Here is a 15,789-nt window from a genome sequence, read left to right as displayed (position 1 = left end):
GCTTTTAACATTTTTATTTTGTGTAAAAAAAGGCAAATTTAGTGAATTATTTTCATCTTGTACACAAAGTTATAATTTTAATGCTTTTCACATCCATGCTGAAAATCTGCAGTCTCATAAAAATGAAAGTAACATTAATTTCTCCAAAAGCATTTTGTCACTTAGTTATGTACATTGCATGAGAAAGTTTTAAATACTCTCTCACTGACCACACAAATTACCAAGAAAATAAAAGATTAAATTTGTACAGATATTGATCTATATATCAAATACATACAGAAATGATGTAAAAACCCTATTTGTTTCATCTTGATTCCCGCCCCAACGTATTTCCCAGGGGCCAAAGGGGATGCCTTTTTGTATAAATGGCTGTGGCTTTTCTTAAATATGAAAATTAAAAGGAAGAAAAATTCAGTTTAAATCACAGTTTTTTAAAATCCCTTCCCAATAAAGGATTGTTACCAAATATATTAGCACCATCGTACAAATATTGACGGGAGAGGGTATTCACATCACATAAAACAACAATAATAAAAACAAACAAACACTGAAACCCGTGTTAGTATCCGTAGAACAAGAAATCAATAACTGCTTTAGCTTTCCTCAGATGCAGCAATGAAAAGGTTAAAGAATTTTATTTAAAATAACATAAAAATCAAAAACCAGAAAGATTTTGAACAATAAAAGCGGGTAGCTGCAAAGTAAGTTACGTAACCTGCACTACCCTATGGTTATAAAAACCTGCTATGCCAAATACTGAAATTAGTTTGACCCCCATTAAAGATTCAGATGTCCAACACCTTGCTCTTCTTATAGCCAAGTAACACGGCTTAGAATAGAGTGAAAATAAGAATACTTAGAACCATATTACTAATTAATGCTTTACAAATACAGTGAAGTCTGCACTTTGGATACCACAGCCCACAGGTAACCCATTTTTAAAGAGCCCATTCTCTAAGTGTCTGGTAGAATTTTGCTCAGGTTTTACTTAAACCTCTCGTAAGCAAATGACTTCAATTCATTCACTACGTGGTTTGCTTAGGACAGACTTCACTGTACCTGACAACTGAACAATATGGGCCTATTTTGAACTCAGAGACATGAGAGAAATTTTGCCCCAAAATCTCAGCATGCAACTCCTACTGAAGGTGCATGTATATTTGAGAGTACAAGTTCTCTCTCAGACCTTAGTGTTTAGCTGACAAGACACTTTCTTTTTTTTTTTTTTTTTTTTAAAAAAAAATATATTAGGAAGACTGACAGACTTCAGATCAGATTCTCACATTTCTCCAACCCAGGAAGTATATTCAAAGTAAGTGCTAAATTTTCCTCTTAACACTTGAAGACGGTACCTCAAAAGTCAGATATGACTAGGAAACCAAGTTCTAAATCTGGGCAATACACACAAGCTGAGGGTTCCAGGTTTCCTGACTTGGAAATACAACTTTCTCATTACTAGCCCAGTTTTCCAGCTCAAATTCACATTCCTAAAGAAACACAAATTAAAGCAGTAGTGTTTCTACTTAAGTCATGATGTTTACTTAAAACAGAGGTCTTAAGAGAGGAGAAAACAAGACTGTCCCAATCTGTTCCAGCTGAGACAACCCGCAAATTGTCCCATTCAAAAACAAACCAACCAACCAACCGTGATGTACTTACCAACCCAAATCAATGCTTGTGGAACGGGTTAACCTGCTTACGGCAGGATAAACGCAGAGCCCGGGTAAATCAAAGCTCACAAAAATACCATTACAATGGTCTTTAATCCTATGTCTCCAACCCAGGTTATTTAGAATACAGGTAATGGGTGGGTCAGAATCTGAGAACGCATTTGAAGTCTACCAACTCTGACAGAGTCTTTTTACTATGGCTGTTAGAGAGCTAAATGCCTTTACCACCTGAATTTACAGATATTTATAACCTGATAATCAGATTCTGTCAATATAAGAAACTGTTGTCAAAAAGGGGTCATTATTAAAGAAATTTTACCAGTAAGGGAGAAAAGAATTCCAGACATTCCTACACTATACAGGACAATTTTTACTTCCAGTAGTAAATACAAAACTTTACATAATTAACCCCTCTTGCATAGAATGAGGTAAACCTGTGCATATTACCAATACTATGTACCCAAAGTTAGAGCAATATTTTAGAAAAAAAAAATCAAATTGCTGGTTTTCAACTTTCTATGCACTTTTTTCAAAAAAATTTTTTTTTACACTCAAACAACAATATACAAAAATGGTCTCCTGGGGCTCTGTGGGTTGGTTGATATCCTTAAAGCGTTTCATAGGCTGTAGGAACACAGAAGTTAATCATTTTGATTAATTTTTTTTAAGCCCTAACCTATGGTCAAGAGCCAGATGCTCATTGTACTGCTCTGAAGGGGACCTGCTAAGACCCAGAAGCACTTATAGAACATATGCAGTTAATTCCTGAGAGTTTAGTTAATGAACCTTACTGGTAAAAGCCTAAGCTCTTGATGCACATTTTTCCAGTCACAGCTCTTCAGGGCTGATTAATCATTTTGCTACTCAACTTCATGAATGAAGCCATCTACAAAAAGTTTACAAAGTTTAAAAAATATGGAAGGATAAAAATCCAAATCATCAACAGCTCAAGCTAAAGTACTTCATATTTTACTATTAGTCATTTTCACTCTCTTGCACGATTTTTGCTTTTAAAGAGATCTAGACAGTCAAGTAGGTGGAGCTAATGGGATACCTGAAGGCAGATGCAAGGATTCCTAAAAACAATCAGATCCACTTTATGAGCATATTTTTCTCAAATCTTAACTTCCGTGTTACACCATCACAGTGACAAAAAGGAGAGCAAGCTCTGCAGAACTGAACTAATGTTTTCATCCACAAATTGTGGCTCTTTTTAGCTCACCTGGAACCACGTGGAACATCAGTTTTGAACACGCTGAAGCTCAGAAATAAATACCTAAGGTGGGAAGAAAATATCTAGGTTTTCCTGAAGGGAAAACATAAATCAGAAGAACACTCAGAAGTCCTTTCCCAATACCAAGAGAGGCTTGAGTTACTGTCTGTCTAGTTTCTTTGTCAGTCTAAATTTATAGCTAAACCTAACCTCCCAAATGGGGGAATTTTCTGAAGGTCCAGTTTGGCATAGGGCTCTGTAAACATTTGCTGGAGCATTCCAAGACTACAGACATTCATATACAGACAAGAGCTTTATAGTCCCAATCCAGTGCCCACAGCGGTCAATGGAGACAAGGCTACTGATATTAATGGGCACTGAATCAGATCAAAAGGAACTTTATTTAAAAAAATCTTACATAAAAAAAGTTTTTTTTAAACTAAATAAAAACATCTTGAAAAGTTAAAATCTCCCTCGTGTGATGGCTCCATTGCAATTGGGGCTACTCACTGAGTAGAGCTTTACAGAACTATCTTCTGCCTACAATTCATGCCTCTAGATTAGGGCTTAAATTCCTTATTTTCACAAAAAACAGAGGCGTGACAAGTGCAGTTCACAAGAGTCTCAAACTCTCCCAACTTGTACCAAAAAGGTTCATTTGTTATGACAGTTCATTTGTATTTGCAACTATATCTTCCTCCAACAGCTTCCCACAATCCTGCTGATTAAACTTTAATCTTACCAAAAATTAGAATTTCAGTTCTTGTTAACAATGCACAATAAATCTGAACTTGAAAATATTACAAAATTCTTTCAAAAGCTTCAAATACAACACAAAAGTGTCCATTTTTGTTTTTAATAAATTGAAAAATCTTTTTCACTAAAATAGTTTCCCCGCCCTTCCAAAAAATTCTGAACTGAGTCTAACTCATCTACAGTTAGCAAAGTGCCCCAGGTACAGCCATCCAAACTGTACCATCAAAGTGGGAACAAAATCAGTCAGTCTTGGAGAAAGGCTCTTTTCCTATCACCAGTACCCTGCCCCTCACTTTTCTGAGCTCTGCCTTTATGGTTCTTGTTTGATGTAGTAACTGGCAGATCCATTGCTTTCCTGATCAGATGCTCCTTGAAGGAAGCTATACTCTTCTCCATCTAGCAACTCCTCCTTCAGCTGCAACGAAGTCACTAAAAATAAAAGATGAACATTAAGAGAATCATAAATTTCAAAGTATGTACAAATTTCCCTCAAATATACTTAATGTAATTTAAATTCGAAACAGATCCCAGATTTCCCAAATTCTTATGACCAACATTTTTAATGATTCTTCTTCTAACACTCTGTATCCCACAAAAAGTAGATGCTTTCTGATCTTAAATAGAACATTAAATTATGCTCTAATATTAATGTGTTTGAACAGGTGACTTAAAAATATACATACATATATACACACACACACAATATATATACACACAACAAATATATAATATTTATTTAGCTCCCCTCTACAGGGGTTTTCCCCACAAGAATTTTAGTTGAAAACTCTGCTTTAAGATGGTAACTGAAACTGCAAATAAGACTAACTAGCACTATTCAAAAGACTACTTATTTCACTGTTTACTCTTTAGTTTACCTACTATTTACTCTTTAGCCAAGTAAAAATATTGGCCATTTACAATCTACAAACCACATTATCTAGCCCATGTACTTTAAACAGTCCTTAAGCTGACAAGAAAACTTTGATAAAGATCTCCCAATGCAGCATTACATTTTTAAGATTCCAAAGATCAGTTTCACTCAAGCAAAACATCTTTTTTGTAGTTTTAATCTTCTCTCTTCTTTCATTTGTAAAAAGAAAATAGAAATGAGATCTAAGACATAAAAAGAATGATGTTATGAACAGCAATGTCACAATTACCTTTCAAATTTCATTAATGAATAGTGATAATTATAAAAACATGAGCATAATATATGAAAAACACTGAAAACAAAAATATGTCAATATTTTCATTAAAGGTGCAGTACCCACATTAAAAGGTCGATTATACAAAAATAAATGGTTCTCTATGACCAAATGAATGAGAAAAGTATTGAAACTTATAGCTACTGAATATAAAGCTTATATGCGTATTAATGTATCTTGAAATGCAGAAATATTATGCAGTGGAACCTAAAAATAAAACTCAACCTGTTGCTATTCGTAGCCCTGCTATAACTTCCAAGCTATTTGATTATTCCTTTATAATGATTCTATGTCATCCTCCACGCTGAAATACACTCTTGTGCTAAATAAAAATAAAATTTGAAAATTAAGATATTAAAAGTTGTTGAAAACTGGAGCATGATGCAAGCTCTGCTGATTGAATAGATGCCTCCTCCCCATCCACATGGTCCAAAATCCCTCGCTTGCTTACACTTTCCCTGTGTTATGTCCAAGCCTGATGAAAAGCCCTATTTCTCCTGGTCTAAAGAGGCCAAGAAAGGTGCTGTCTAAATGATAAAGAACATAACTGGTTATTTAGATATGCTAATATTTTAAGAAAACACTACATAGAGGTCAAGAATATCACCTCAACTCTACCAGCCATATTCCTTTCCTTCTCTCCCCCAGTATTTGCAGAATGCTTCTGCAGATGCAAGAGCAAAAGCTGTACGAGAACAGTCTCCACAATTCAGCTTGCATCTGGCTAATTATTACTCAGATCCTTACATTTTGATATCTATTGGTACTTTTTTTCATTTGTCTCTATTATTCAGCTATTAATTAAAATTCTTCCTAAGAAAAGCTTAACTACAAATACACAACAGAACAGTTACTTAAGAATAAAGTCATCTGACTGATCATCTTGCAAGCAAAGGGGACAGAGACATTCCAGGTACTCTTTAAGTATTCTCCATGTTTTGCATGCAGACAAAGAAAAATTGTGTTTGATGTCATTCAACCCCTTGGGAACATAATTATGGCAATAAGAGCAATGGTTTAGAGATAACTATATGCGTACCAAGTAGGGCAAGTCTCTCAGAGCAGTCTCCTTTCCCAGCAGGCTGGTTACCCACTCTTTATATGAAACCACCAAACAGTTGCATTTCAGTGCTTTAAAGATCATTTCACATGACTTAAAGATCCAAAATACTTCTGTATATTAAGGAAGCAGCTTGACTTTGTTGGAAAGTAAAATGCTTATTTCACACTAGGTGAAGCGCCACTGACATCTGCTACACTGATGACAGTGTAAGAGTGGAAGGAGCTCTTCAGGGAGCCTTACTGAGATCTCTGATAGACACGAAGCTTTAGATCAGATGCCCGTCTCATCAATAATCTTCCACCATTTTCTTTCAAAGTCATGTAAGAATCTCCTGCAAAATACCTATATCCTAGCTGTAAACTACTAAAGAGTGAGGCATTGTGATATGCTGAGGAATACACATGCAATTTATGAATTCTGACTGATCTCAAACATGTTTTGAAACAATTACATCAGGGCTATGCTTTCTCTAATCCTCAGACTAAAAATATGCGGTCTTTCTAAAAGCTCAAAACACTTCACATAGTGAAAAGCCTGTATCACAAATAAAACTAATTTTGCCCAATCTCTCAAAAATTTGGGAATTTGAAGAACTCCTAAAGAATGTAATAGAAAGCATCAGGTCTCAGAAAGCAAGGAACAAAGGGTTTTTGTAGGAACTCAGGGCTATAATGACACAGAAAACTCAGGCTATGCACATATGTGCATTAAGTATATGCATTTTAATTATAAATTTGCCATAAAAGAAGAAAAGCTGTGCAGAAAATGCAGTCCAGAACCTCTGCTCCTATACAATGCTTCTGTTTTGTACCAAGGACTCTGTAAAAGACATTGACATAAACCCAGGAACAGTAAGGAAGTTGACTTAAAAAGAAATGTGTACAAGTGTTTTATTATTACAGGTCCTGTACTAAACAAAGTAAAAAGTAATTAGATTTAGGCACTTTTACCAAATTCAGTGCAGCTCTTCGTTTCAATTCATCCCTGAAGAAATGTGGCAATATTTGGGCCCCCCAAAAACAAGATGATTTGAGAAACTTTGAGGGGTGCAAAGAAGAGTCAGCATTTGTCCTCAGGGTCTAAAGAAGGCAGGTGGGTTATAGCGTCCTATACTATGAAGAAAAAATGTGGATAAGAGGATCTGTGTTCTGGATGTGTTTCACAGTCAAGGAAAAGTGCCAATACTATAGCCTACTCAGACAGGAAGAAGTTTAAGACAGTAATTTGAGTGAATTTAGAGATAAATCCATCAACCTAGCAACTATCCTGCAGGGAAAGTACAATTCAGTTTGTCTGACAGATCATCTAATGAATAGCAGAGAGAATCTATATTGCCCTATGTATCAGGAATACGGAAGAGGGAAAACTATCATTTCCTTGAAAAAAACTTCTATAATCAAGGATTACACTTCATAAACCTTCCTAAAATTAAGCTTAAAGTTTTAATCTGCTCAATATTATCAATAAACGAATTCTCAGAGTTTTCCCTAATTACACAGCTGTGTAATTACACTGTCAATACTTAGCCAAACCCAAGTTTTAAAGCAAAAATAGGGAAAAAGATTCAGCTTATTCCAAAAAGACAAACTTTTCTTTTCAAATATAGCTCTTACATTAATCTACGAAATTTCAAACACCACTTGTATCTGAAGATCTTTTTCCCTAGATAGCTGCCTTCTTCTGACACAAAAACCACTCTATCTGCTGTGTACGATATTTTCTCTGCAAAAAAAGTAATCCGCACTAACTTCCTGCTCAAGTATTCCCAATCCCACATTACTATTCAGTAAATTTAACTGAGTGCATTTTTGTATTTTAAATCTCTGTAGAGCTGCACAGTACCCTTGAGCACCAGTAACCTACAATCTGGCCTCAGATAAAGCTCTGACACAGCTGGAATCCTGAGTTCTAAGATTAATTCAGTGATATGGTGCATCAGTGAGAATGAAAAGCTCTCTAACAGGAAAAAATGAAACAAAATCAAAAACAGAGAGAGGAAAAAAAGAAAGAGCTGATGAGTCAGCATACTCCATGCTAGACCATGCTTAATTGCCCACCCTGTCCATCATTTCCCTCTGCAGTAACAGAGACGGATGTAGCTAGTTACCTGTTTTGAGGCTGGGACTGTACTCTTGGCTAGTCCTGGGAGGCTGGAAGGCCTCCGGGGCTGTCTGTGCTGGCAGGGTTCGATATGGAGGAGGAGTCAACTCGTCATCACCAGAGAAGCTCCTCCGCACCCCACCTGTCATGGGTAGGCTCGACAAACTGACAGGTTTCTTCCCAACTGGTATCTTCCTCTCTAAACATCAAGTCAAACTAAAATAAACGCTTGGGTTAAGGTGCATTAGGTAACTCAGACTGCTCACTGTGAACTGAAGCCTACCGAAGGCTAGGCCAAGCAGGATGCTGGTTGATTTCTACTCCTTTATGCATGGTCCCCTGGTTCAAAATAGACCTATGGCATTGTTAAGCCTTTAATAAAATTATTTCATTCTCTATATATCAGTAACCACACCAAACCAAGGTGCTTGGGCATTTCAAACAGTAACAACAAAATCATGCTAAAAAAAGCCCTAGGAACATCTACATTACATGAAACAAGTAACAAATTATTTAATTTTTCTATGTCTATTCCTAAATAGGTGCTCATTAACTAAGTGAGAGTCACATCAAACAACAGAGGGGGGAAATTTAATATTAACGGGGCCCACTGTACATTTTAAAGAAAGGAATTAAAAAAAAAAAAAGTATGTCTGTGTTCTCAGCTCCAACTTTGTTTTATGGGTTAAGAAATCTGATCTTCTCTTATATTCTTTTATTGAGAAGTAAAACATTATGGTTAGATATAATTCCTTTTACTTCCCCCCCCCCCCCAATTCAGTGTTAAATGAGTGTTAATTCTGCTGGCTGTATGGCTTTCCACAGAGGCACACCAGAACAAGAGGAAACTGATTTTCTACTTCACTATTATTGCAATTCCATTACTTCAGAGTTCACTACGTAAATTAGCTCTGCTTCTCTCTGAATATACTGTAAACACTGTATTAGAAATCTTTATCACACACAGCAGAATGACTCAGATATTCTGGAGTGCGTTGCACATACATTTGAGAAATGCGTGTAAGAAACACCTCTTTGTGCTAAAAATAATCTTGTTTATTATTTTAAGATATATACAGTTTCTTGTTAATGTGCTTACTTCACACATTATTGTGAAAGCATTACTACTGCATTAGAGTGTTATGACTCAAATGGTTTTCAAAATAAATATAAAGTCGTGTTTTTATTTACAAGTGCTGAACAAACAAAAAGGCCATGGGAAAAAAATTTCTTCTTAGTACTATTTCCTGTGACTCAGCACTTCTGCTGCTGTAACTTATTTAGAACAAATATGTAGGAGGCAGCCAACTATGTTTCCATGACCTTGTTCTTCATCTTTTTGATAATTAACATTAACTAGATTTCTTAGTAATGGGTCAACAGTCCAGAAAAGAAACTTCTGAGGAGTTCTTTCCTTGTTTCCATATTCCACGTTTACTTCAGGGTAGTGAGAAATAAACAACTACTTCCCCTAGAACAAATCTCCTTCCTATGGCACTAGATAAGGAGAACTTCCTTTCCAGTGTCTTTGTCACTAGTATTGTATGAAAGAGATCAAGAAACTTTTGTAGAGGCAACAGGTAGAAAGAGAGGAACAAGGTAAAAAGCCTAGGACAGCTTGCTGAACCAAAACTGCTCAGCCAGTTCCAGAAATTATCCAAAAACAGGTTCTGTGAAGGTCATTAACAAAACAGTCTTCTGTCCTTAGCTAAAGAGACAAGAACACTCACAACTTTAAATATTCTCTAGTTAGCAATTTCCCCGTTCCTAAAATATTAAAAAACAAAACAAAAAACCCTACTGTAAGATTCTGAACAGTGTCCAAATTTTACTCTTCACTCCTAGAATGACAGAAAGGAAATTTTGATAAATGGAATGTTTGAGTCACTTAACAAGAGCTATTGAGAGCATCCCAGACATCTGCTTTAGCTGTGACACTGGTCAACAGTGAAGTTTGCTTTCTGCAATGACTAATGAAGGTTTCAGGTTTGTCTTATGACTTCCATTCATGGATTTACTGGGACACAAGAGTTTAAATTCCTTATACTAGTTCTACTCAAAGCAGCATAGCTGCACAGCTGATCATTTAGATCAAGTTTTCCATCTCTATGAAAGTCCCAGAGAAAGTTTAGATCCTACTTGACATAATTCTCAAAATCACTGCAGAAAGTTGGGATACACATAACTCAGTTTAGCTTCAGATTCTACTAAGAAAGATATCATTGCTCCTATCCCAGTCCAGCAGCTCTAGATCTGTGATGAAACCGAAGTCAGTGGATGCAACTTATTTCAATATAACAATTTACTGTTCAAACAAAGAGATCTGAAATAAGGGAAATGTGTGAGAGGTGTTATTTTAACTCTCAGAAACTTGTCTGATAGCTGTCTTCAATTCCCTAAAATTAGTTGGTTAATTCCATAAAAAAATTTTTTGATAACCATTCTGACTTGCAGTCAATTACTTGAAGATGAGCATCTGTCTACAGACCTTTGTTCTAAGGTCTACACAAGGGTTCTCTTAGGGGCAGTTGTTTCAACTTGTGCTATTCAACTCAGCAAAAGATCCATTTAATCAAACTTTAGAATACATCTCAGATTCATTTAAGTTCTTTTCCTAACTGTGTTTAAAGCTTTGTTTTTATGAAATTTAGCTTGCCAATATGTTCTTCCCACACCTATTCAGAAATCCTTTACCCAAAAGCAGTGGCCAAAGGCAGTCTATTCAGTCTTAACAAATGCACACCACTTTTTGGAAGTCTCTCATACTTACTGCATAAGCAGTAAGGTTGGAGTCAGCAAAATGGATGCTTGGAAAAAATAAGACTGGCCAAAAGTTAGAAAGACCACATCAGGATTCACTGTTAGGAAATGCACTTTACTGTAAAACAGCTGCAAAGCAACTGTACCCCACAAATACAGAACAGCATGATTTCAAACTCAAGAGTCTCTATCTTTGAAAATCAGTTTTTAAGGGATGGAGGAAAAGTGTTCTCCTATTTTTCAGAGGATGTGCCTTAAATTTTTAGTTGTGTATGCAGACAAACTCAAGTCTCACAGCAAGAAAACTCTCCAGAAAGAGGTCTTGGTAAGTCAATCAGATGATACAGATTCTAATGTTCTATCTCAGAACATAAGATCTCTCAAACATAAGATCTCTCCTAACATTACATTAAGGACTGTTACAAAGATTATCTTTAGTCAGGCTTGCTGCCTTGATGACAAAATTACTTTCAGCATCAACAGAACTGTTGAGTTCACTGTCTCCTACGCTATCCTATTAAAAAATAATTTGACAAAGAAGCAGTGCAAAATCCAGATGACAGATTATACACCTTCTCTGAAGCTGATCTGTCCTTGTCTTCAACATAAAATACTGCAACTTCTTCCCAATTCCCCATCCTTTTCAAGAAAACACCAAGAGAAGGAGTCAATGTAATGGCTTGGTGCTCTAAACATGCTATATGTAGTTAGCCTGTCTTGAACTGAGCAAATTCTATCAAAACAAAATATTCATTCTTATGCAATAGAAAAACCTCCCCCCCTACTTGTAATTGTAATTTTTTTAAAGAGATTATTGTAAAAAAACTGAAGTTAAATGTGATTAAAAATGGTGTGGTACTTATCATAAGAATACAGGCTTACTTTTTTTTTTTTTTTTTTTTTTTTTAATCATCTCTTGCACATAGTTTCCCAAGCAATGGCTGTTGCTGCTGCTTTTGACTCATGAAGTAGCTACCTTTCAAAACTGGCAAGTGATTGGCGAAATGTCTTGAGAACCTTTGGAACAGAACTGCTTTATGAAACTACAATATCGCTCAGAGGAGAGAAAACAGATGGATCTGATTTCTGAAGAAGAACGATGGGAGAAGGCACAAGGTCCTCTTGTGATTGGCTGTCTCTAATCCCTTTACTTTATTAACACAAAACAGATTTTGGTTTAAACAGTCAGAGTCATGGAAATGAAAATACGGAGATATGTGGAACAAGCATTTGTGCAAATTAAAATTCAAATCAGTTTTGAAGAAAACTTCATCCTGAGAAAAAAAATTACTATGTAAAGAATCTGAGTAGTTTTGTTATAAAGCTCAGATTCTTTAAAAATGGTCATTACTATGTTTTACTGTGACAAGAATAGTCATGTACAGCAATGCTATTTATTGTCAGCTTCCCAAAGATGTTCTCACACCTAGAAAACTGGCAAACAAGTCACTTTGATTTGAAAAAGAACTAGACAAGGTAACAGCTAGATAGTGCTTTAAATTTCCTACTTCTCTTTCCAATCCAAATACCTTGTTTCTTACTTCAAAAATCGTGTAAGAAATAACTAAAAGTAGAGAGTTGAAACTTATCTTATACCTGAGCATTTTGTATAAGGCAGTATACCTAAATATTCAATATTCCATGACTATAACAATCCCTGAATACCAAAATACTGTAACATTTGTCCATCTACAATTCATATAGAATATAATTAATATCAATCCTGTCATAGGTTATAAAAAATAGATATTCTCAGTTAATTAAAAAGTTCCTTTTATGGCATACTGCACCTTTAAGCATAACACCTGTTTTACACACAAGCAACATTTCAAAATAGAATAGAGACCACAAACTTTTAAAAACAGAAGAAAAAACGCAAACAGTATTTTGTCACCCACTTTTCTTATGTCCTTTGTACTGTTGTGACTTAGCTTTTTTCTTCTGTTTTGATGAACTTGACTGGCTATCTCTTGACGCTGCAGAAAAAATAAGAATGTAGAATTAAAAAAAAAATTAGAAAGTAGAATTAAAGCTTAGTACTTTGGAAAAATACTTCAGACGTGTCAAAGCTACTACACAGGACAGAATATCTCCTTAACGACTGAATGAATGTGGAAGAATACCTTTACTGAGGAAAATTCCTCCTATTAAACTACAATCACACTAACAGTTCCTGAAATAGTTATCTATTATCATATATCTTGATCTGATAGGCTAAGTCTTGATGCACTTATCATAGCCTTCTTCTTACATAAATACTTGTTAACATAAATAACTCTATGCACATGCTTAGTTTCGAAAAATTCCATATGTAAAACACATACATTTACAAACTTAAAGCAATATAAATTCTTAATGATATTATCCAGAGCTGATGAGTAAATAATAGGCTTTTTTCCTGGGAAAAATAAATGTCTTCTGACAATAAAAACAGAAAAATGGTAAGTAGCCACAGAAATGCCCAGAAGTATTTTATCAGTCAAGTGGAAGAGATTGGAACTATGTATTTCTAAGCAATAGCAAGCAATCTGTTCTCTTTTTGTTATGCCTTATGACCTTTTTATGAAAAAGAGATTGAAAAGGATGAAGTTAAGATAAATCACACATGAATAAGCATCAGTAAGAAACTACAACACTCTTTACAAAAAGACGACTTACCTTGTGGTGCTGGAGGCTGTAGTTGATATCCAGTTAGCTGACACCATCCCACTGGATAGAGGTCTGGAGACTCACAATCCACCCACTGATCATATTCATCTTCCCACCCGTCAAAGTGTATCCTCAACAGGCGATGGATAATGCGAGTTACCGTGGCCACGCATACCAGGCGAGGTTCCATCAGATCAACCGCCTCCAATTTCATTCCAACATGAAACCCATGGTTTGGAACTTCCTGGAAAAGTGAACACATCAACAAGGCAAACATCAGGAAACAAACATGCTAATTAAAACTGTGCCAGCACAACGGTGAATGTTTCAGTGAGTTTAGTGTAGGGAAATATCAAGTATCATTTATGAAGTTTCATGTACGTTCTTTTTTCTTTAAGATTTCAGGAATATTCAAACTCGATACACCCAAACAGTTCAAATTTATAAAAGACTCTGTTGTCTTAGTTTTTCAAAATTGCACACAAAGAAATAGTCAATCCCATGAAGTATACAGACAGAACTTTAAGAAAATACTAAGTTAATTCTAAATACACATGTACAATGTTTATTACCTTATTGAACAGCTTTACAGGTGCTGCTATTGAGTCAGTTTCCCTGAGGTAGTCAAACCATTTGAAAGGGAGTTTTGCATAACCTGTGAATTTTAAACAACATTTTCATACATCAGCTGCAAGCTTGATTAATAAAAGCAACAAGAATAGTACATTGGCTCTGTGTTATTGCTAAAAAGATGACAAAGAAACAAGATATTAACATCAGAAATTTCCACCACTCTGAGCTTTGGTCTATGGGACAAGACAGTCCACTGGACACAGCTTGATTGCAACAAACAAGATGAATGAACTTCTAGATAATACAAAAAATGTCATGTAATGTTAAAATTAATTGTTCATACTTGATGTTTTCTGTCCACGTAGATCCTTGATCTCTACAACAACCCACAAAAATCACCCAGAGCAGATCATGTAATTAAGCACATCCAGCGTCTTTCCTGTGGGGAAAGAGCTCCACTATTGAAAAATTTGATTTGTTAGGAACAGACTGGTAAGAACAGGCATGGATATTTCCAAACTTAAATAATAAGGTTAAAAATAGCAATAATAGGGTAACTTATAACATTTTTTCAACTAAAAAACCTATTATAAAGGGAAGAAAATAATCTCTCTCAAATATATTTAGCTTTTGCTTTCTACTGAATTTGCAAAAAACATGTAGGACTACATCTTAGTTTTGAGTGACTTTTACAGCAGCTTAGACTAGGAGTTCTGATTCTAGTTCATGGACCAAAAAGGCTTGAAAGGTTTCTTCATGGTGCTATGTAATGTTAGACATTTTCAAAAAGCACTAGCTTGTAGGAATGGCACAGAAAACTATGGGAAATACATGGAGCTCATCTAAGTGGGGGTACAGAGCTCCCACTGAGTCACTGCTCAGTACTGCAGAGCAAGACCCAAATAGGTAGTTAAACATCCACAGCCCAAAATGCAATCCAATTCCTGAAAGTTTCTAAGCATCCTCAACATCTGTTGATTTCAGCAACTGCTCAAGATGTTTGGAACGAATGAGCCTGTAAGCTTAAAGTCCAATGATTTCACAACAACATGCTTAAGCTATCTATACTGCTAAATTTAATATGGAAATAGCATCCACAGTTAGGTATGTAATATCTGCATTAACAGATGTAGCTGGATAGCTAACAATTGATACAGATAGTAATATATTAGTTTTACATATTAATGATTTTCTTCTTGTTAATGTATAGTTTCTCTGGCAATACCAATTAATTTGTACCCAAGTCCCTTAGTTAACCTCTCAGAGCTTGTACAGGAGACTTGAGCACATGGTCCTAGCTAAGGTAATCAGAAGAAAGAAACTGCCACTTTCAAGGCCATAATTTAGTCAGTAGAATACACTTCTCAAGAGCTAAGGAGCTTTGATCATTATATCTTATTATATCAGTAATAAAACATTTAAGTATGTTAATGCGCATTATGTTCTGTATTTTACTGCTGTTAATTCCTCATTCAAATGACTTTTAGATTATTGCAGGTGATTTATAATCACTTCTCAGTGGATGATACAGGACTGTTATGGAAAATTGCAACAGATGGAAAGATAACATGGAGATAGAGAATAAAGCCGCCACGACTGAAGAAAAACAGTTGTATAACAAATCTGTTAACAGTAAAATTTAAATACTATTGTATAAATACTATTTGAGGAGTAAAATCACAGAAGGGAATTTGCTTTCTATTCCATTTCATCAGTTTAATGTATTTATTTCTAAACTAGTGGGTATTGATATGCACTTTCTTTACCCCCTACAATTACTACTATTGTAAGAAACTCTTG

The 15,789-nt window shown here is 35.3% G+C and overlaps 1 protein-coding gene across 7 annotated transcripts in view; it reads right to left on the bottom strand.

Moving 5' to 3' along the window:
• Nucleotides 1-53: 53 nt before the first annotated feature.
• MBTD1 (mbt domain containing 1) overlaps nt 54-15,789 on the bottom strand; it is a 38,619-nt gene continuing 22,883 nt past the window's right edge. For all 7 annotated transcript variants that reach the window (XM_062591816.1, XM_062591817.1, XM_062591822.1 and 4 more), the window contains 4 exons: nt 13,989-14,071; nt 13,426-13,660; nt 12,666-12,743; nt 54-4,068 (listed from right to left, as the gene is read on the bottom strand). In XM_062591816.1, the coding sequence (XP_062447800.1) occupies nt 3,950-4,068; nt 12,666-12,743; nt 13,426-13,660; nt 13,989-14,071 (515 nt within the window). In that variant the 3' untranslated portion in view covers nt 54-3,949. The remainder of the gene's footprint in view (nt 4,069-12,665; nt 12,744-13,425; nt 13,661-13,988; nt 14,072-15,789) is intronic.

The sequence above is a fragment of the Rhea pennata genome, chromosome 19 (assembly GCF_028389875.1).
Source record: "Rhea pennata isolate bPtePen1 chromosome 19, bPtePen1.pri, whole genome shotgun sequence".
NCBI lineage: Eukaryota > Metazoa > Chordata > Aves > Rheiformes > Rheidae > Rhea > Rhea pennata.
Note: the sequence above shows the minus strand (reverse complement) of the source record. Positions and strands in the feature narration are given on the sequence as shown.